The following is a 23526-nucleotide window of genomic DNA, read 5'->3' as shown; positions in this document are numbered from 1 at the left end:
TGGACTAAGCTGGCTAATGTGTCTGTGAACTGCAGCCCAAAGTAGCTTTGAGAATGATTGTACATTACTAGAGAACAGAAATTAATGGCTCATATCCTAACTTTGGATCACATGTATATATACTGATTTGTATTCATTGTATGTATTCCAGTCAAGAGTGATAACTACAAATCAGAATAATACAAGTCTGTGAGGAAAAATCTTTCATAATTTTGCATTTGTTTTTAATGTATTTTTGGGAGCTGAATTTTTAAAAATGCTAAAAATGTGTCATACACAATTATTTCACAAGTCTATTACTCAGTTTCGATTAAGTGCAAACATTGGTTTCATTGTGATTTCTTTTAGTGCTTTTGAATAGATTTTTGTGTGTTTCATATCAACTAATTACAATAGTGTATTTTGAAAGTATTTTCTAACCTGTTTCCTACTGTTTACTTTTTACATCCAAATACATAAATAAATAATAAGTCATTTACTACAAAATAAAAACTTAAAGGCAAGTTGTGGGGAAAAAACACGATATGTGATGAAGCAAATCTGAGGTTGGTTTTGGGTTTAAATGTTAAATTCTGATAAAACCAGCATACATTTTTAAAAGTTTTGATGACCTTCAGCATTGTAGGCCTGTTTAATTTAACTGTTATATAATTGTAGTAGGACTTTGTTTTTCCTGGGTTTAACAGTCTTGACCTATGATCTTGAAATCAACAGAAACTAAACAAAGAAAGGGATCTGTCAATTAGGACTACAGAAATATTTTCCCACAGGCATTTAGTAAAGCTGAGGAATCTGTCAACCTTCCTTCCAAATATCCCATTAATTTATCTATCCTGGGATGCATGAATCTGGTAGTATGTTAAGTGCGCAAATACTTACTGGTAATGAATCAGCGTGTGTAAGGCTATCTCATTAGTCTCGTTTACGTTTTTATGACACATCTTTTTGCAGAGTCCACTGTAAACACTGCACAACAGATCCATTTTTTTGTTTATTCATTCATTCGCTTCCGAATCTTCGTGACCTCATGGACCAGCCCACGTCGGAGCTCCCTGTCAGCCGTGGCCACCCCCCAGCTCCTTCAAGGTCAAGCCAGTCACTTCAAGGATACCATCCAAACATCTTTCTCTTGGTAGGCCCCTCTTCCTTTTTCCTTCAATTTTCCTCAGCATAATTGCCTTCTCCAAGCTATCCTGTCTTCTCATTATGTGGCCAAAGTGCTTCATCTTTGCCTCTAATATCCTTCCCTCCAGTGAGCAGTCGCGCTTTATTTCCTGGAGTATGGACTGGTTTGATCTTCTTGCCGTCCAAGACCATCTCAGAATTTTCCTCCAGCTCCACAGTTCAAAAGTGTCTATTTTCCTTCACTCAGCCTTTCTTATGGTCCAGCTCTCGCATCCATAGGTTACTACAGGGAATACCATTACCAACAGATTCATGGAAATGTCTAAAACAGCCACTAAGTGACATGTAGAAAATTTTCACTGCTGCCAAACTTTTTAGGACCCCAACATTGAGTTGACTGCATTTTGGGGTCAGGATCCACAGTTTAAGAAGCAGTGACTAAGGGCAAGTTACACTCTCTCCACCTCATAAGAAGACAGAAACAAGCACTCTTTGAGGGCACTTTTAGAAAGCATCATAATCCGGAACAAACAAGTGGGGCAAAAAAATCAGAGGACTCTATAGCAAGTCCAAACATGGAGCTGTCAGTCCCGGTAAATGCTTCCCTGGTGTCCTGACACTTTTGTTTGTAGCAGATTTTAGAAATATTCAAGATGGACATCTGGTGGAAGTTTACTTTTAATTTTTTTTAATTGACCCTCCGAGATGCGTTGGACCTCAGAAGTTCTGATGTGGATACCTAATTTCTTTTTATCTCTCCTCACCCTCCTATAAATTTAAGCTCCATTTAATTTCATAAACATAAGAACAATTGAATTGTTGCAGTGAGTTCTCATTGTAATTGCTTTCCAATTCTGCTTCCATATAGCCACCTGTGTGTCTGTGGTTTACAGCCCTGATCAGCTGTTTCAGGATTTTAAACATGCGCTGGAGCAGTCAACACCAGCATATAGGAACAAAGTCACATGTTTTCCTTGACTGTAGGGATATACAGTGATCTTGAATCCTATGCTGAGAGAATAAAGGCAGAGAATAAAATAAAATAAAATAACAATTTGGAATTATGCATGCTTGTCATATAACTTGCTTCCTTCAATGAAGCCATCTTTTCCCAGCATTCACATTAAGGATTGCTTTCTTCCTCTTGAAAGAGGAAATGGAATACACAGTTGTAAGTCGCACATATCTTCTCCTATTTAGATTAGGAAAACCTTGCTTCTTCTCCACATTCTGCATTATGTGTTCATGGATTCAAGGAAATACATATTATAGCACTAGTTTCAGGCCCTTGGGGTATTAAAAAACTAGATTGCTTGTATATTTCGTTGCTGAACAGAACAGCTATAAATATTAATATTACAACATGTCTCCTCTGTGTTTAGAGCGCACACACCCCTTTTACAATTCATTGCCATAAGCTTCCAGGACTCCATACATACTGTGTTTTGTTGGGAAAAGCTTGAGGTGTCATAGAAATTAATTGGTGCAAAATACATTAAGATTCTATAGGGAAATAGATTCAGCAGTTCGATACATCAGTTCCATAAAGGGAAACTGCAACTATTTACAAAAGGTTTAGTAGAGGCTGCATTTAATTTCTGTGAGTATGTTATAGTATGACTAATTACTCAAGTAGAAAATGGGGCCAGTTTTTGACAAAGAAAACTACAGTAGGCTGCTACATTTTAAAGTTTCCCCACTTTTGTGAGTGTCCTGTGTTGCGCCCCTAAGTGCCACAAAAATAGAGAAACTACTATAATTTAGAGGGCTGCACAGTGGGTTAAACTGCTAATAAGCAAAACTTGCTGACTGGTATGAAACTGCGGGATGGAGTGAGCTCCTGCTGTTAGCCCCAGCTTCTCCTAACCTAGCAGTTTGAAAACATGCAAATGTGAGTAGATCAATAGGTACTGCTTCGGTGGGAAGGTAACGGTGCTCCATAAAGTAATGCCGGTCATATGGCCTAGGAGGCATCTACAAACAACACCGGCTCTTCACCTTAGAAATGGAGATAAGCACCATCCCCCAGAGTTGGACTTGACTAGACTTAATGTCAAAGGGAAACCTTTACTTTTACTTTACTGTAATTTAATCCAGATTTAATTAAGATACTATGAATCCTGCAGTATTCAGTAGCAGTCACATCTAAGGTTTCTGATAAAATGTGGAGTTTTACATGTACATTTTCGCAGTATGTATATACCCATGCGAATGCATGGACTGTGTTTGTTGGAAATATTCACTTCATTATAATTTTGATCTGGAAGTACTGCATTGTTAATGGAGCTGTTACTTCATAATAATAATAATAATAATAATAATAATAATAATACTTTATTTATATTCTGCTCTATTTCCGTAGAGGGGCTCAGGGCAAAAGTGTAAGGATTACTAGAAAAAAGACCATACCCCTCTGACTTTTGGCATTTAGGCTCAGAGCAAGCCATTACTAACAGTATTCCTCTTTAGGATGTGAAGTTGAAATCCTTGGACACCGACCTACCTACTGCCTACCATACTACAGTGTTCCAACAGATGCCAATTTCTCCAATGCTGTAAATAGTGCTGTTGAATCTTTAAGGTAAAGAGACGAGTATATTTTACTTTTTTATGTCATGCAGGGCACTTTTTTCTGCACAAGGATAACAAGATGTAATTAATTGCCCCCCCCCCCCCCAATTTCCTTTATTATATATTATTATTTAGGTGGCAATCTTTGTTTTGCTAAGATTTGTGGGTTGATAAAATTACCTTGCTTCCATCCAAAGCAAGTTCCATGATGGGTTTCCTTTTACTAAAAGATTTTAATTGATCCTACAGCACAACAGAAATGCTGAAAAGTTCCTCTAGCTCAGAGCAGTGATGTAGAATTAATTTTTTTTTCTAGATTAGTTTATTTTCTCCAGATTCTGTGCAACTCTTCATAGTTCTTTGGTCATAATCAGTATGGAAGTTCTGATACTGGGTTGGCATATGAGGGAGACTGAAGTGAAATGTCATTATTTAATGCAAACTTGCAGCTTGGTTGGAAGCCCCATCTAGACTATTGTGTCAAGTCAGAAATCGAACTCTGGGTCAGCTTTTTCCAATCTGGCATCCTCCAGGTATACTAAATGACAACTCTGGCATTGTAGTTCAACACCTCAGCAGAAGATGGGATGCCAAACTGGGGAAAGCTATTTGTAAATTGGTTTGTTTATTTTGGCTTAATGTTTCACCCCAGGAGAATAAAACTAAATTGTGCTGAATTTCAAATGCTGCATCATGATCCAACATGACGCAGTCTTTTGTTTGTAAAGTGATGTTTATGTGGCCTTCAAGTACCATAGTGATGTAGGTCCAATAATAACAACTAGTAGTATATGTTTTTTCTTTAGGAATTTTTCTTCTTAGCACTAATTTTTTTGTGGGTGTCTGACACCCATTTGCACAATCATTAAGGCAATAAGTCAGATTTTTTATCTCCTATGTGTTTGCATTGCTGAAGTTCACTGGATGTTTGTAATTTGTGATTATGCTTTTAGACATTCAGATATTTAATTTTGTGATTTTTGGGTCGTCAATTTCAGTATTTGCTTTTTCTGATTTTAATTGTACATGTTTTATTTGGAATTATTATTAACCTTTAAGTTATAAATCAATTAAAGAAATGCACAAATGTTGTTAACTGTTATGGCCCCATCTTTATTTTTTTGACCCTTGAACATAAGTATGAAGTAATTCTGAAAGATCGGACAAAACCATTTTAGAGATGTATTTATTTACAGCATTTATATACCGTTTTTCTCCCCCCTAGGTGGACTCAAAGTGCTTTAAACATAAAAAATGGCAAAAATTCAATGCCTTACAACTACAATAGTAAAACCACACTTTAAACATATATCATATTAAAAACAGTGCATCATCAAATATCAAAACAGGTATTAAAACCATTAAACAATCTCATCAGTTGAGTCGCCATTCCAGTCCTTGTCCCACTAAAAGCTGCGTACATCTATTGTCCGAAGGCATGGTCCCAGAAACATGATTTTAATTTTTTTCTAAAGGTCAGGAGTGAGGGAGCAGATCTTACCTCCTTTGGGAGTGTGTTCCATAGGTGGGGGGCTACAGCTGAGAAGGCCATGCTCCTCGTCCCCGCCAGCTGCATTTGCGCTGTTGATGGGAGCGAGAGCAGGGCCTCCCCGGATGATCTTAAATTGCAAGGTGGGATGAAGGGGCAGATGCGTTTGGACAAGTAAGCTGGGTCCGAACCGTATAGGAAGTGTGTAGGAAGGACCAAGTAAGAGTTAAAGGCTCCAGTTGGGTGAAATCTAGGAAAGCAGGAATGTTCTGGTGGTTCAATCATGTCTGCTAAGGAAGATCGTGGTATTTTCATCCAGATTCACTTCAGTTACACTGTCTTTGTGAGAAAAGAGTAGTGCTCTGAAAAGGTTAGCAACCCATGGTATGTAACACAGCTCACACCTCTTCCATTTCCAACATTTAACAATAAATAGCACAGAAATTGGATTCTAATCTTAAGACATATATTTATTTTATGTTTGTAAACATTTTATGCTTATGCTTTGTCAACCTGCTTGTTCCTGACTTAACTCTTTTGTAATATTGTCACTATAGAAATGGCTCCGCAGATATGGCAGCAGTGTATTATGAACGAATTGATGTCGAAGGTCATCATTACGGCCCCGCATCCACTCAGAGGAAGAGTGCAGTAAAAGCAGTGGATAACGTTTTGCTCAGTATGACTAAGAGTATCAAGGTCAGTGTCATTTCGACACAACAATGTGGCTCAGTGTTTTCTCCATATTCTTCTGTTCCTCATTCTTATTAACTGTCTGTAATTTTTAGAAAATGGCATTCATAACCATTTGGAGATCATAAACTTTTGGAAAAGCATCACCTTTCAGAGAAGAGCCACAAACTCATTTGAGTAGTATCTTCTAATGTGGTATACAACCAAATGTAATTATACAAGGCAATTGGCTTCAGTTGTTAGACTGAATAACTTTGCTGTCTCTGATCTGTTAAGAAAACAGAGAATATGCCAATGCATAAAAATAACAGTTATTCAGAAGTGTTTTTCAGTGCCCAAAAACATATCTGCTCTCCCATAAAACAACAACATAATGGGAAGACAGGAAAGCTTAGAGAAGACAATGATGCTGGGGAAAAAGGAAGGAAAAAGGAAGAGCAACAACAGAAGACAAAATAAAGTAGACTTTGGTAAAAATAGCATATTTGGTTTACTCAAAACTTCATGTGTATTCAGAACACACAGGTACAGAACTTATCAGTCAGTTTCAGATATGTTTGAGATAGTTTCTCTGTGTGCAGATGGCACAAGGCATCTTTCTTACAACAACAGCAGGCAAATGTTGGTCTGAGCTGTCCCAAAGTCCGATGGAGTCTGAGGTCTGAGCAGTCTCAGAGCCTAAACTTGTAGTCAGTAGCCCCTCTCACAACTTCCGAGGAAACATAGAGCAAAGGAAAGAAAACTGCATACCAGTACATACAGTAAGTAAGCAGCAGGATTATATACAAACAAATTACTAGAGGAGGCTTGAAGGAGGTTGTAATTTCTAACAGTAATGTTGACTGTGTATTCCTGCATGGCAGGGAGCTGGACTGGATGGTCGCAACTCTTTTTTTTTCTTTTTCTTTTTACTGTTATCAGGGACTAGAGATAAGAGGCCATTTGAAATACAGAGACTGAATTCTGGTTTCCAGCCTAGAAAATCAGTGTTCCAACTGGAACATAAACCCCATTGGTTTTAGCTCAAATGGAACAAAGGACTTTTCCAGACAGGGTGAAAAATCCAAGGCATATCTAAAACATGTGCTCATTTCTCTTTTCATTTCTTAATGTTTAGAGGATTTTTTTCAGTGGTACACTGCTATAGTGCATCAGTATTTATTTGTTAAATGTGTCAGGAGCAAACCAAACAGTTGTATTGTATTTTTTTTTAAAAAAAAAACACACAAAGTTTGCAAACATGGCATTCTATTAAATATCCTTTGACTAGTAACTGGCCATTTGGAGCACCTCTAGTGTTGCTATAAGAAGGTCCTCCATTGTGCATTAGATTGCATTATAGTAAGTGGTCAGTTGTTTGCACTTCTCCATACTCACATGTCGTGGATTCCACTTTGTAGCCCCATTTCTTAAGGTTGGCTCCGCATTTTATGGTGCCAGAGCGAAGTCTGTTCAGTGCCTTCCAAGTCACCCAGTCTTCTGTGTGCCCATTGATTGAGGTTCTGGGTTTGAGCCTGCCACTTTTGGACTCTCACTTGCTGAGGTGTTCCAGTAAGTGTCTCTGTAGATCTTAGAAAACTATTTCTTGACTTAAGTTGTTGGTGTGCTGGTTGATATCCAAACAGGGGAAGGCCAGATATGTCACTACCTTGGTCCTCTCTCTATTGGTTGCTATTTCCTGGCGGATGTCAGGTGGTGCAATACCGGCTAAACAGTGTAATTTCTCCAGTGGTGTAGGGCACAGACACCCCGTGATAATGCTGCATGTCTCATTAAGAGCCACATCCACTGTTTTAGCGAGGCGAGATGTGTTCTACAGCACATTATATACAAATCCTCCAATAATAGAAATAGAACATATGGTGACAAAAACAACAGGCAAACCCTGACCAAATGCTAGAAGGTATATCATGAGATTTCACACTTCTTTAGACCAATTTAAAAGAGTTGTAACTTTATTTTAAAATCAGATTTCTTGATACATTCAACTGAACTGGAAGCAGAAGAGGGTGTTTATAAGGATTAGACCCCATTGTTTCCTATCATAAACCCACTGTACAGGTAACTGAATTTGCTTACCAAAGAGGAAACAGGAATGCCTTTTGTGTCCTTCTCAAGCTATAATCACAATCCTCACTATCTTGACAGGACAAGGGCCTGGAGAATGACCTGAATGTGATGCTTTTCTCGGATCATGGGATGACTGAAGTTTACTGGATGGAGAAAATTATTATACTGAGCAACTGTATCAACATGAGTGATGTGATACAAGTGAAGGACCGAGGGCCTGTTGTAAGCCTGTGGCCAGCCAAAGACAAGGAGCTTGAGGCAAGGAAAACAGCCACCTTTTCTTTTTCTTTCATCCATTTTATGACAATCTTTTGGTGTTCTGCTGCTCAACATGGATATCCTGTCCTTCCTGGTGTGTTCGGAAATGTGGGAGGGAAAAGGAAGATACAGAGGTTTCATAAGTGATTGGATTTTTGCCCTCTTTGTACCATGATTTCAGAAGGAGCTGCTTCTTAGGACTTCAACCCACGCAATAAGTAAAGCTTCGGGGATTGTTATTTTCCCCTTAAGCTTCGCAACACCCTGTCTGGAAATTAATGAATAATTTTTCTACCCCCTTCACATGTTTTCCTTCATTCAGCTTTCTTTTCAAATTGCCGTTTGCCTTCCCATCACATGGGAGACATTCTCCTCCCACTGTCTCCTCCCCCATTTTCTTTTACTTGAAGTTTGTTCTCATTGAAGTAGTTTAAAACTCAAGAACATTAAACATAATAATAATAATAATAATAATAATAATAATAATAATAATTGCCAACATAAGCCAGTAAAGGTGGTCCCGGGGGTGATCGGCACACTGGGTGCAGTGCCTAAAGACCTTGGCCTGCACTTAAACATAATCGGCACTGACAAAATTACCATCTGCCAAATGCAGAAGGCCACCTTACTGGGATCTACAAGCATTATTCACCAATACATCACACAGTCCTAGACACTTGGGAAGTGTCCAACATGTGATAATAATATAACAATAATAAACTTTATTTGTATCCCGCTACCATCTCCCCAAGGGACTCGGTGCGGCTTACATGAGGCCAAGCCCAAAGTACATCAAACAAAACATCAATAAACACAACATCAATAAACAATCAATAAAATACAAATCTTATAAACAAAAAACAATCAATAGTGACATAAACAATTTTAAAAATGGCCGGGCCAAATGTAATAGATTAAAATTGAAAATATGCTGACGTGAACAAGGTAAAATATAACCTTGGATAGGATTTTTCAGAGAGAAATGAGGGAGCACAGTCCATCCTAAGTCATATTAAAGTGCATTGTCAGGACATATTGCTGAGAGTTCTCCTTATTCTGGGAAGGCACACTGGAACAACCACGTTTTCAGGCTCCTCCTAAAAACTGCCAACGTTGGGGCATGTCTAATGTCCCTGGGAAGTGAGTTCCAGAGTCAGGGGGCTACCACCGAGAAGGCCCTCTCCCTCGTCCCCAGCAATCGCGTCTGCAAAGGGGGTGGGAGCGTGAGCAGGGTCTCTCCAGATGATCGAAGAGATCGTGTGGGTTCGTACACAGAAATGTGGTCGCGTAGGTAGACAGGTACCAAACTGTTCAGGGCTTTGTAGGTAAGAACCTGCACCTTGGATTGGGACCGGAAAATGAATGGCAGCCAGTGGAGTTCCTTAAACAGGAGGGTTGACCGCTCCCTGCAATACAACAGCCAGCAAAGTGAGGTTGTCTACTGTAGACTCATCTTGTTGTCTTTCAAATAATAATAATAATAATAATAATAATAATAATAACATTATTCTTATACCTCACCACCATCTCCCCGAAGGAACTCAAGGCAGCTTACATATGGGTCAAAATGGCCACAAGACATTAAAACAGAACAACAACCAGATGAAAACACAATTAATTAAAACATAAGAATATAAAACAGCAATGCTGAAAGTCAAAACAAAACTCAACAAAGCCAATAACCAGTAATGAAATGGACAAGACCATAAAAGGGCTATAAAAGGGATGGGCACGGGATAGTGCAAAACAGTGTACTATAGGGCTGGGTATTGGGCAAAGTGCAAAGAACGAAATATTATCAGGCAACCTAGGGACTACGCATTTATAACTGGGACTAACTGTACCTTCCTCCTCAGTCCTAAAGTTTATGGCAGAAGAAAGGCCATCTCGGGTCCTCCCTCCAGAATGATGCCATGATTGTCTTTACAAACAGACAATGAGAAATTGCCATCACACATCAAATTTCTAATATGAACATTAAAGGTGCTATCAAATATGCTGAAACCCAGTCCTCCAAATGGGTTCACTATTTTTAGACATCTCCTTTAATGAGGTCTAAAACCCAGTTCAATCTTCTATTAATATGGAAGTCACCAGCTCTTCCGTTGCTGAGAAGTAGTACCACTGTAGGGCATTCTGGGTGGAACTGCCCATGTCGTCTTCTTGATTTGATAGACATTTTAGTCTTCCAAACTCTTAACAGAATATGTTCCCAGCAATGTGTAACTTAAATGTTCGAGTACAGTTTGCATGTAGATTTTTTTAAAAAAACCTATTACTACATTTCCCATATTAGGTTTGAGCATTGGGGTTAAGGAAGCATCCTTCTTGTGACCCTTTCCTATCTTCCTTTCAAGGAAGACTGGCTTTGAAGAACAGGGTTAGCATCGTTCCTGTGACCCTTTCCTATTTTCTTTTCAAAGAAGCCTGGCTTTGAAGAACAGGGTTAAGGTAGCATCGTTCCTGTGACCCTTTCCTATCTTCTTTTCAAGGAAGCCTGGCTTTGAAGAACAGGGTTAAGCAAGTATCCTTCCTGTGACCCTTTCCTATCTTCTTTTCAAGGAAGCCTGGCTTTGAAGAACAGGGTTAAGCAAGTATCCTTCCTGTGACCCTTTCCTATCTTCTTTTCAAGGAAGCCGGGCTTTGGAGAACAGGGTTAAGCAAGTATCCTTCCTGTGACCCTTTCCTATCTTCTTTTCAAGGAAGCCTGGCTTTGGAGAACAGGGTTAAGGTAGCATCGTTCCTGTGACCCTTTCCTATCTTCTTTTCAAGGAAACTTGGCTTTGAAGAATGGGGTTAAGGAAGTATCCTTCCTGTGACCATTTCCTATCTTATTTTCAAGGAAGCCTGGCTTTGAAGAACAGGGTTAAGGGAGTATCCTTCCTGTGACCCTTTCCTATCTTTTTTTCAAGGAAGCCTGGCTTTGAAGAACAGGGTTAAGGTAGCATCCTTCCCGTGACCCTTTCCTATCTTCTTTTCAAGGAAACTTGGCTTTGAAGAATGGGGTTAAGGAAGGATCCTTCCTGCAACCCTTTCCTATCTTCTTTTTCAAGGAAGCCTGGCTTTGAAGAATAGGGTTAAGGAAGCATCCTTCCTGCAACACTTTCCTATCTTCCTTTCAAGGAAGCCTGGCTTTGAAGAACGGGGTTAAGGAAGCATCCTTCCTGTGACCCTTTCCTTTCTTCCTTTCAAGAAAGCCTGGCTTTGAAGAATAGGGTTAAAGAAGCATCCTTCCTGCGACCCTTTCCTATCTTCTTTTCATGGAAGCTTGGCTTTGAAGAACAGGGTTAAGGAAATATCCTTTCTGCAACCATTTTCTATCTCCCTTTCAAGGGAACCTGGCTTTGAAGAACGGGGTTAAGGAAGCATCCTTCGCGCGACCCTTTCCTATCTTCTTTTCAAGGAAGCCTGGCTTTGAAGAACGGGATTAAGGAAGCATCATTCCTGCGATCTTTTCTTTTCTTCCTTGCAAGGAAGCCTGGCTTTGAAGATGGGGTTAAGGAAGCACCCCTCCTTAGACACAGTTTGTCATGGTGTTCTTCTATTCTGATTGGCCTAACTGACAGGCCTCACAGGGAAACCCTGTGCAAGCAGCACATGGCAGCCTCTCTGTGCCATGTGGCGCCGAATAGGGGAGGCAGAGCCGTGATCTGTGGCCATGTGGTCCTGTAATGGATGAAAGTACGTGACAGTTGATCCCTTACCATTATGGCTATCGGGCCAAGACAAATAAGCCAGATTGGCCAAAGGGAACCAACCACTCCAAATTTGTGAACAAGCCCTCCAGATATCTCGAAAGTGGCCTGAAGGAGCTCAGGTTTCATCTCAACTAGTGAATATATTTCCCATATGCAGTCTGTTCCAACTTCTGCTCCATCCTCATGAGGCACTTTCCCCCCGCCCTTAATGAAGGCCTAACTCTCTCTCAGAAACACATTCTACATATCTCATCCAGGGTTTTATCAATTTTATTCCTAGTACATTTGGCCCGCCCATTGTGTTCTATTTCTCTATCATGTTATTTTGAACGTTTTTTTAAAAAAATGTTATTTATGTATTTATTTTGATGGTATTTTTTGCTTCTTGTATTTTATTTTGCTGTACTGTAATTTTGGGCTTGGCCTCATGTTAGCTGCCCCAAGTCTCCTTTGGGGAGATAGTGGCAGGATATAAATAAAGATTATTATTATTATTGACACAAAAGCACAGTATATCACAGTATATCACAGCAAACGAGATCTATATTATTATTATTATTATTATTATTATTATTATTATCTAAAACCACACATCTACACTTCATCTTCATGAAATGTCCAGTAATTCCCTCAAGGCTTCTATTCAAATAGTTGTCCTAAGAATAATGATCTTCTAATGTAAATGTTACTGGATTATCTGTTATGTATTCTCTCTCTTTCTTCCCTGGTGTAGTTTTATTGAGGTGCTTCTACCAACTAACCTTATTCAGTAGGACTTCCTCCCAAGTATAGGATGGTAGCCTTAATTGCTGAGGGTGGGATGTTGGGTGACACGTCTGTCACATTCATTTTCAAAATACTGTATATACTCGAGTATAAGCCTAGTTTTTCTGCCCCTGTTTTAGGCTAAAAAAGCTCCCTTTGGCTTATACTGGAGTCAAGGTTATTTATTATTTTTCTCTGTTATTAGCATTATTTTTATTACATTTATTTTACACTATTTATTATTATTATTACATTTACAGTATTTTACCCTATTATTATTACATTTATTATTTTACTCTATTTATTATTATCATTACATTTATACATTTATTATTATTGCATTTATTATTTTACTCTATTATTACTGTTATAATTGCATTTCCATCATTTTACTCATTATTATTATATTTATTATTTTACTCTCTTTATTATTGTTGGAAGGATACGTAAGTATGTTTACATTAAAGAAGGTTAGAATAATGATTTAATCAGAGTTGGGCAGTCTTATCTTAAATTACAGTCTTATGTAAATATTCAAAAACATTTCACCTCCTGATGCCTCGATTAATGTAATTTTATTGGTTATCTATTTTGATTTTGAAATTTACCCATAGTGCCTGCATTTCCTACCCTCAGCTTATACTCGAGTCAATACATTTTCCCAGTTTTTTGTGGTAAAATTAGGTGCCTCGGCTTATATTCGGGTCGGCGTATACTCGAGTATATACGGTAGTTGCATATCCATTAGAAAACTTTTTAAAAATGAATTCAAAATTCAAAATTTCATCTCTCCTACAGGAAAAAAATTTTTTTTGAAAATGGATTCTTTTGTTGTTTTTGCTTGTTTAAAAGTTACTTTCTCAATGAGAATTAGCTGCATTTCTGTCATTCTGAGATTGTACCTGTGAAAGTCCAAAAACACAGGAGGTTGATTATGTATTTTATAGTAATTTGTAACAGTCATTGTGACAATTAATGCTGGCATATTGCAAGTTTGATAAATTTAATTTCTTTGCAGATATATAACAAACTGAAGACTGTGCCACGTATGACAACTTACCTGAAAGAGGATATTCCTGATAGATTCTATTATAAAAAAGGGAAATTTGTTGCTCCTTTGACACTTGTTGCTGAAGAAGGAGGATTCATTGTAGAGGTAAATCACCTGTGTCTAGACTGTATGAGTGTGACTCAAGCATAATGTCAAGGATCAACCCAACACAATTTGCTGGCTGATACAGAGTCACGGATAGTACCTGCATACAAAAGAAAGGAGCATCATATACCCAAATATGGCCCTGTTATCTTCACATGGGAGGTAGACAATCCTTCATGCGTCCCATCTACCAAATAGCAATGAAAATCATAAGCAATGTTCTGCCTTTTCATGACATTCAGAATCTGCTGCCTATGGCATTCATCCCATTCTGTCTAATATTAAGTCTGACTCTGCTACCTGGCAATAAACTTAATTTTTCAGGTAGACCATAGGTTATGCCAACTGGCTTAACAGTATGAGGAGGGAAGCACTGTAATTGACAGAAGTCTGCCTCGATTATCAATTAAACTTCCCCCTTTAGTTTTAACTGTAGCATGATAAAATGTGAAATGTTAATACAAGTGGAGCATCCCTTCTATGGAATTTCAAAATACTCTATAATTCTCCAGATTGGTGGCTAAGATAGTAACACTTTGCTATCGTACGGTTTAACATACACAACTAGGAGCTCTTGGTGGCATAATGGGTTAAACTCTTCTGCCAGCAGGAATGAAGACTGACAGGTCAGAGGTTTGAATCTGGGGAGTGTGTGGATGAGCTTCCTCTGTCAGCTCCAGCTCCCCATGCAGGGACATGAGAGAAGCCTCCCACAAGGATGGTAAAACATCAAAACATCCGAGCGTCCCCTGCGCAACGCCCTTGCAGATGGCCAATTCTCTCACACCAGAAGTGACTTGCAGTTTCTCAAGTCATTCCTGACATGAAAAAAATGTACACAACTTTGTTTCATGAACAAAAATTATTCATACTGTTGTATAACATTACCTTCAGGTTATGTGTACAAAGTGTATAAAAGGTAAAGGTTTCACCTTGATATTACGCCTAGTTGTGTCCAACTCTGGGGGTGGTACTCATCTCCATTTCTAAGCTGAAGAGCTGGCATTGTCCGTAAATGTCTCCTAGGTCATGTGGTTGGCATGACTGCATGGATCGCCATTACCTTCCCACTAAAAATGTATCTATTCATTTATTCACATCTGCATGTTTTGAACAGCTAGGTTGGCAGAAGCTGTGGCTAACAATGGGAGCTCACCCCATCTGCAGATTTGAACCATCGACCTTCCAATCAACAAGTTCTGCAGCTTAGCGGTTTAACCTGCTGCACCACCACTGCCCCATATATAAAGTGTATATGAAGCATAAATGAAATTCATGTTTAGACTTGCTCCCAAATCGCCCAGATATCTCATTATGTAGGTCTATAAGAATACGGTATATATAAAAATATATATGAAAAACATGAAGTCTTCACAACTTCTGAAGATGCTTGCCATATATGTGGGTGAAACATCAGGAGAGTATGCTTCTGGAACATAGCCACATGACTCGGAAAACTCATAGCAACCTAGTGATTCCGGCCATGAAAGCCTTCAACCACAGGCTGATTTTAATTTTTATGAAGCATAATAATAATAATAATAATTATTATTATTATTATAATACTCACAACAACAACAATGGACTATAAGCAGAGGCATAACACCATTGCTCAGATGATCCATTGGAACTTGTGCCACCAATACCATCCGCCTGTGACAAAAAACTGATGGGATCACAAGCTTGAAAAAGTTATACAAAATGAACACGTCAAACTACTTTGAGATTTCTGAATTCAGACTGACAGAGATTTGAAGCACAATACTCCTGACCTCATGATTGTGGGAAAAAACCAAAGTATGGATCATCCATGTTGCAATCCCAGGTGACAGCAGAGTTGATGAGAAGTAACTGGAAAAGCTTACACGATATAAGGACTTAAAGATAGAACTGCAAAGACTTTGGCACAAGCCAGCAAAGGTGGTCCCAGTAGTGATTGGCACACTGGGTGGAGTGCCTAAAGACCTTGGCCTGCACTTAAAAACAATCAGCGCATGACAAAATGATCATCTGTCAACTACAAAAGACCACCCTACTTGGATCTCCACACATTATTCGCCAATACATCACACAGTCCTAGACACTTGGAAAGCTTACAACAGATAATAATAAGCATACAACTAAATCAAACAATAAACTCACATAATAATTAAAACATACAAATACCATAACATATTCATAAAATTCAGAATAGCTGAAGCATCTTCTGCAGAGTTCACTGTAAACACTGCACAACAAATTTGTGTGAATTCCTGAAACAGTCTCTAAGTGCCAATCAGAAAACTTTTCCTGTTGCCAAAATTTTGAGACCCCAACACTGAGCTAAGGGGACCGCATTTGGGTTCCGGACCCACCATTTTAGAAACAGTTCAATGGAGGACCTAGAGATTCCTAGAGAGGTGTTCTCTCAGGTCAAAAAAGAGGAGGGTATTCATAGTTTTCTGCTGTTATGAGGATTGTGCATTCTATAAACAAGGAAGGCCTATTGTACTTGGTTGTTGTAGGTTTTTTCGGGCTATATGGCCATGTTCTAGAGCAGTGGTTCATAGATGCAGGCGAAATGTCAGGAGAGAATGCTTCTAGAACATGACCACATAGCCCGAACAAACCTACAACAACCCAGTGATTCTGGCCATGAAAGCCTTCGACAATACACCTATTGTACTTCTTTACAAAGTACATTATGCTAAAAAGCAGCAGTTTTTTTTATTAGAGTTCTGCTAAAAAAAAGCAGTTGTTTCACATCATAACCTCATCTGTTGAATCAAAGACTTGTACTTTGGGGGAAAAAAATCATAATTTCAACTACATCGAAACGCAACATAAAACCCCCACCTCCACTGATGATTGCAGATTCAAATCCCACTTTTTTTATGAATGATGCAAACAATTTCACGACTAAATAATGACTCAAGTTAGGAATGATGCCTTTGCAATATATAGCATCAGTGCATTTGTGGCAGTCACACGATAAATTGGTCCTGGGCTCTCTTTTGCCTTTCCTAGCTTTCTGCTTCTATTTATGATGAGAATCCATGCCTAGAAACTGTCAGCACTGTGTTCATTAAAAAAAAATACTTTAAAAATGTGGAACCCCTTGAGTATCCATACATTTCTTTGTATTTAATTGTCAGCAGATGTACTAGATAATTTAACAATTCTAGCTGACAAATTAAATCTGTTTCTCTCTTTCTGTTTATTTGCACTGACAGAATTCAGAGTGAGCAAAGGACAAAAAAATGGACTGCCTTCCTACTTGAGGTTCCCTTCTTCTGTTTTCTTTAATGCAGTTTCAGGATGCTAACAGTGGTCTGGACAATATTAGGCAATGCCTACCATGTTTGCTACCATCAACTTATTATGGCCTGCCATGGATCTTCCAGTTCAAAACCGCTCTAAAGCCAGCATGACATTACTCAAGTCAAACCTTTCAACAGTATTCAATTTTGCTGTTAAGTAGTGTGCCAAAATCAAGGAATTGTATAACTTCTGCTCAGACTATTGTACAAACACAGTCAATATGTTGGTACATACTGAGAATGCAGTCTAAAACAGAGTAATTTTCATTGTAGGGGTTCACATTCAATGCATGTAAATGTATTGCAAATTTTCTAGATTGTGTCAGCAAGTGATGTCATCCCATTACCTCAATGTTGGGGCCATGAAAAATTTGGACACAGTAAAAAGTTTCTGAACATCCCACATTTACACAAGTCAGTTAGCAACAACGTACAGTGCTTACAGTGGACTCTGCAGAAAATGCTTCAGCTGTACTCGACAAAAAGGAAAATCAGCCCCTTTAGCAAACCTTGCAAATGTTGATTTCTTATCAGTAAATGTTTGGTATTTACACCTACCAGTGGTTCCCAACTTGTAGTCCATGGACCACCAGTGGTCCACAAGAAATAAAATATGGCCTCAACATTACTACACCTTTGCAATGAGAGTGACTGGTTTCATGAAACCTCCTTATACTGCTGAGGCGGGGATGTCAGGAAGGGAGAGGTGGACTACCCACAAAAGGCAGGACAGCAAGTCTTCTGACTGCTGCTTCTCCTCCTCCCCAAGTGGAGCCGTTCCATGTGGCACCTGGAAGTGGGGGCACCTTGGTGTCTTTGTTTTTAGGCCTGTTCCTGGGGTTATTTGGGGTGCAGATTCAGAAAATTGCATTGGATAGACTATATCAGCTATAAAATATTAAATATTGTTTTATGTGGGCAAGCAGATGGGGACTACTGGATGGCATATGTTCTGTAGCAGAAACTAGAGCTGATGTGGTCTATCCAATGCAATTTTCTGAAATAGCACCCCAAAAAACCAAACTGAATCTAAAGTTGATCAAAAACTGATTTGTAACCCTTTTGGTACTAATGTTGGAGTGGTCCCTGGTCAAAGTGGTCCTTGGTGAAGTGGCCCCTGGTCAAAAAAAGGTTGTGAACCACTGCTTTTACCCACATATCTGGAGTCACGTAAGCATTTCGCAGGGACAAAGAGGTTGCAAGTGGAAAAAGTTTAAGAAACCCTGCTCTAAATAGAGGAATCTTTTGTCATCTATATAAATAAAAATGTAATGTCCGTTTGTGGGATTAACATAACTCAAAAACCAGTGGACGAATTGACACCAAATTTAGACACAATACACATATCAGGCCAACAAGTGACCACCACTCATAAAAACACTGAAAAACACAGCAGAAGGGGCTAAAAAAGCCAAAAAAGCAAAAAAAGACGCTACAGTGCATGCACAGAAATGATTCCCCCTGGCAAACAGAACACACAATAACATATCCACACTCTCTTCTGAACTACAGCTCCCAGCACCCCCAAGACAATGCCCTTGAGGAGAGGAGGAGGATCCAAATGCATTGCTTCCAAGATGCAAACCTTCTTCTCCTTGAATCTCTTTGAGAGCATCCCAATTCCTGCATATTTCCAATTTCCTATCCCTGGACTGCAATTCCCAGCAATTCTCCAGATAAATAAGACAGATAGATTAAAGATAGATAGGTAGATAGATTGATAAGGAGGAGTGCTGAGAGTTGAAGTCCAAGAATAGGTAGAAAAGGAAGAAAGTGGGGAGAGAGGAAGGGAAAGAAGGGGAGGGGAGGGAAGAGGAAGAGAAGGAAGGAAGGGAAAGAAAGAAAGAAAAGGGATGGAAGGAAGGAATGAGGGAAGGAAGGAAGGAAGGAGAGAAAGAAAGGAGGAGAGAAAGAGGAGGGAAGGTTGGCCACAGCAACGTGTGGTAGGTACAGCTATTTGCGGTAGTGCGAATATTTTTAAATTCCGTACCATTTATTGCAAGAACATATGAACACTTTTGCAGTGAAACCTCTTCTACCCCAGGTAACTAGCCTGAGCATGTGTGATTTATTCATTTTAATCGGAAACCCTCTCTTCTGCAGAGCAGAGAAGCCCTTCCATTCTGGGAAAACGGCACTGGAAAAAGAGAAGCATGGCAGAATGGTTGGCATGGCTATGATAATGAACTCATGGATATGAGAGGATTCTTTCTTGCATTTGGGCCAGGTAGGCATTCGGAGAAGTAGATAAGCCTCCCTCACCATTCTGTTGCAGCTCTGGGACTGTGTTAATTGCATATGGGTAATGTTGTTCGTCTAGCGGACAAGTTTTCAAAATTACTTATCGTGTTTATGTTTTCTTTAAAAGTGCTTGATCAAATAGCATTTAACTTGTTCCATCACCATAATGTCCAACCAATTTGTTCAAATGATTTCATTTTATGTTGCCTGACGATCCTATAGTATTGCGCAGGACATAAATATTTCAATCCATCAATAAATTCATGTCTAATCGTGGGCCATTAGAATCCACTTAAGGTACATAACTAATACAATCTCTTCCTGTTAATGCAGTTGTGATGTCTTGGGGAGGACAGAGAGAGAGAGAAAGGGTAATGCTCGCATAATTTTAGATGTTAAATTATTTAAATATCCATCTTAAATCTATCACTGGCCACAGCAATATGATTTCTTAAGATTCAGAACAACTCAGAATGATGCAAGGCTAAAATGAAGTCTCAGGTTTTATCCCGTGTATTAACCAGATTTCAATAAAAAAAATCTGTCCTAAGTTCTCTGTAGCTTATTGAATAGGATGGATGAGCCATACCAGTGATCGCATCAGTGTTGGAAACTACCTTTGAATACACTAATCCTACCACTTTTTTATCATGTCAGAAGTGAATTGAGAATACAGTTATAAAGTATAGAAAAACTACAACGTTAAAAACTTGCCATTATGCTAAATTTCTTTTGACCAGAAGCTGGCCACTTGGAGTGCCTCTGGTGTTGCTGTGAGAAGGTTCTCCATTCTGGTTGCATTGTCATAAGTGGTCTGTGGTTTGCTGTTCTCCACACTCGCATGTCGTGGACTCCACTTTGTAGCCTCATTTCTTAAGATTAGCTCTGCATCTCGTAGTGCCGGAGCGCAGTCTGTTCAGCACCTTCCAAGTCGCCCAGTCTTCTGTGTGCCCGGGAGGAGTTTCTCATCTGGTCTCAGCCACTGATTGAGATTCTGGGTTTTAGCCTGCCACTTTTGGACTCTTGCTTACTGAAGTGTTCCTGCAAGTATCTCTGTAGATCTTAGGAATCTGTTTCTAGATTTAAGGCATTGGAGTGCTGGCTGATATCTGAATAGAGGATGGGCCGGAATTGTCAATGCCTTGGTCCTTTCATTACAGGCTGCTACTTCCCAACAGATATCAGGTGGTACAATACCAGCAAAACAGTATAAGTTCTCCAGTGATGTTGGGCATAGACATCCTGTGATAATTAAGAGCCTACCACTGCTCAATCCTTTAATTATAATTGGAAAGGTCCCGTAAATTCTTTGTCAAGTAAGATCTAACTCCAATATGTTGGTTGATAGTACTAAACTTACCTGATAGTATATCTCATTGTATGACAGTAATTGGACATACTCTCAGGTAGTAGAAATAAATGAAAAAAATATTACTAAACAAAACCACAAAAAATGGAGGTTAGGGTCACCAAAGATACACATTCAGTCATATTTTAGATTTTATTTATCTTGTCAATAGCAACAAGACAATTGTATTATATTTTAAACAATTTTTTTAACAAACAGACAAAACAGAGTTTGTAAGCTTGGTAGTTGATTACATGTCCTTTGACCAGTAGCTGGCCACTTGGAGTGCCTCTGGTGTTGCTGCAAGGAGGTCCTCCATTGTTTTTAGATTTTCTAGATATGTTTTTAGATATTTTAGATTTTTGTATGCCATTCAACTACCATATAAGGACTATGGGATACAAAGCTAAGGCTAGTTTACAGAAGTAAGGCTTGGCTTGCTTCTCTCCAAGGTTGATCCATAACAGCAAGGAATAAAGCGTAATTGGGAGCAAGCAAAGTTCCTGCCATAGAATCCAGCAAACTGGATTCAAGGTGCAGGTGATTACCTACAAAGCCCTAAACGATTTAGGACCTGCCTATCTTGGAGACTGCATCTTCCCTATGAACCAGCACGTACTTTAAGATCATCTGGGAAGGCTCTGCTCTCGCTTCCGCCGCTGTCTCAAGCATGGCTGGTGGGAACGAGAGAGAGGGCCTTCTCGGTCGTGGCCCCTCAGCTCTGGAACCTGCTACTCAAAGAGATCAGTTTAGTCCCTATCCTTTTCATTTTCCGCAAGGAGTTAAAAACTTGGATGTTCTACTGTGCATTTGATTAGGCAGTTCCACCAGATAATTGGATCGATTTCACCATAGCTCTTCGCGCTTTCGTTGGCCCTCCCATCCTGATACTGTAAACGCCTAAGGACATTATCCTTCCAGCTGTGACCTTGATTTGAAGTGCACCTTGCACTTTTCCTGGGCTCTCTCTAGCAGCCATTGCACTTTCCCTGATCCCTCCGCATTCAGCACTTATTCTTTCAGCCATGATACTGTTTTTAAAATGTGTAATGTGATTGTAATGTTTCTTTGATGTTGTGGTTGATTTTATTTTGTCTTGTTTTATTTTAGTGTGTGTGTTGTAATCTGTATTTTTGGGCTTGTCCCCTTGTAAGCCCCAAGTCCCTTCAGGGAGATGATGGCAGTGTATAAAATAAAGTTATTATTATTATTATTATTATTATTATTATTATTATTATTATTATTGAGATACCAATAGAAAAAGCCAGTAGAAAAAGCAAGACTAGCTGAAAGGGACAAAAGTGAAGAGACAATATATGTTCAAAAGGAATAGGGACAAAGTAGAAGATAATGTCATAAGCAGATATGATCCAGGAATAAACTCTTGCTTAACTCATAGCCCAGTGGCAATATCTATACTTCTTGCGGATTGTCAGAATTACAAGTCTGGGATGTTTAAAACAGTTTTATACTTTAGATTGATTTTAGTCTTCACTTGAAAACTGTAGAAAAAAAGGCAAATGTTAAATGATAGTCACGTTCTTGTTTATTTCACTGCTACCTTGCCTTTGAAATACTTGGCCAAAGGCAAAAACTGATCAAATATTAAATTTCACAGAATTTTTATTCAGACCATCAGATTGTGGAACAATCTTTCAAAATAATGAAACCACTCAAGTATTACCAAAGTGGCCTGCTGCAGTCACCCTTAGAAAATAGTGATCCATCTCTGATGTTTTGTATAAGTTTATAGACCACATTGGTACCTTTTTTAAAAACTTGCTGTTAAATCCAATATTCGTTAATATCCTGTATCACGACTATGAATACCTCAAGTCTGAAATGCCTCGTTGTCATTTTGTTTCAGATTTCAAGACTAACTTCAGGGCAGCACCAATCAGAGCAGTTGATGTTTATAACGTGATGTGCAAAGTTGCAGGGATACAGCCACTGCCCAACAATGGATCCTGGTCAAGGACGGAGTGCATGCTCGAGAATAACGCCAATTTGGCAGAGGCATTCCAGTGGAGCGGTTCTGTGCTGGCACTAATTCTGTTTGCATTGTTTGTATAACAGACTTTGTTGCACCGGTCCCAATACAATGTTAGCCACTGTTTCCCATTCATCACTTGAATAGCAGCATTAATAGAACGCGATCTGGAGAAGAATATACAATTTGATTTCTCAAAAATCCAGCCTACTGTCAAATGTTTATGGCTCCTAAGAAACAAAGCAAATGGGCTCCTTTGGGCGAGGAGGGCAGTTTGTGCAGAAAGATTGGACACTTTCAATAGCTTAATTGAAAGTCCAAAATTAATTTTCAAGTATACAAGGAAATGTTCTCAGCAGTGATCGCTTATGCCATACTTTCTTCACTCCTCGTTAGCACACACTCCCAAACCAGCCAACTCCATGTCAATCATGTCTGTCCTTATGGACTTTTGCTTATAGAATCCCCTGCTATTACTATTATAGGCAGAAGATTTGTGGCATTTTGACACTCCAGTATAACACATTGACATAGAAGCAGAAAGTAAAATGGATTTTATCAAAATGAATTTGCAATGCAGTTAAACAAGGGTGTTGTGTGCTCCTATCATCATCATCATTATCATTCCTGGAGACTAGGATGTGGAGCAATGGCTTCAAACTACAGGAAAGGAGATTCCACCTGAACATTAGGAAGAACTTCCTAACTGTGAGAGCTGTTCAGCAGTGGAACTCTCTACCCCGGAGTGTAGTGGAGGCTCCTTCTATGGAGGCTTTTAAACAGAGGTTGGATGGCCATCTGTTGGGGGTGCTTTGAACGCGAT

General features: G+C 39.1%; 1 protein-coding gene across 1 annotated transcript in view; it reads left to right on the top strand.

The window, feature by feature from the left end:
* ENPP6 (ectonucleotide pyrophosphatase/phosphodiesterase 6) overlaps positions 1–22904 on the top strand; it is a 55102-nt gene extending 32198 nt beyond the window's left edge. Inside the window, exons 3-8 of the mRNA XM_060778647.2 lie at positions 3595–3706; positions 5743–5884; positions 8027–8206; positions 13688–13825; positions 19228–19351; positions 22581–22904. Coding sequence (XP_060634630.2) covers positions 3595–3706; positions 5743–5884; positions 8027–8206; positions 13688–13825; positions 19228–19351; positions 22581–22786 — 902 coding nt within the window. The 3' untranslated portion in view covers positions 22787–22904. The remainder of the gene's footprint in view (positions 1–3594; positions 3707–5742; positions 5885–8026; positions 8207–13687; positions 13826–19227; positions 19352–22580) is intronic.
* Positions 22905–23526: the final 622 nt, after the last annotated feature.

This window comes from Anolis sagrei, chromosome 5, assembly GCF_037176765.1.
Source record: "Anolis sagrei isolate rAnoSag1 chromosome 5, rAnoSag1.mat, whole genome shotgun sequence".
NCBI classification, from domain to species: domain Eukaryota; kingdom Metazoa; phylum Chordata; class Lepidosauria; order Squamata; family Dactyloidae; genus Anolis; species Anolis sagrei.
Note: the sequence above shows the minus strand (reverse complement) of the source record. Positions and strands in the feature narration are given on the sequence as shown.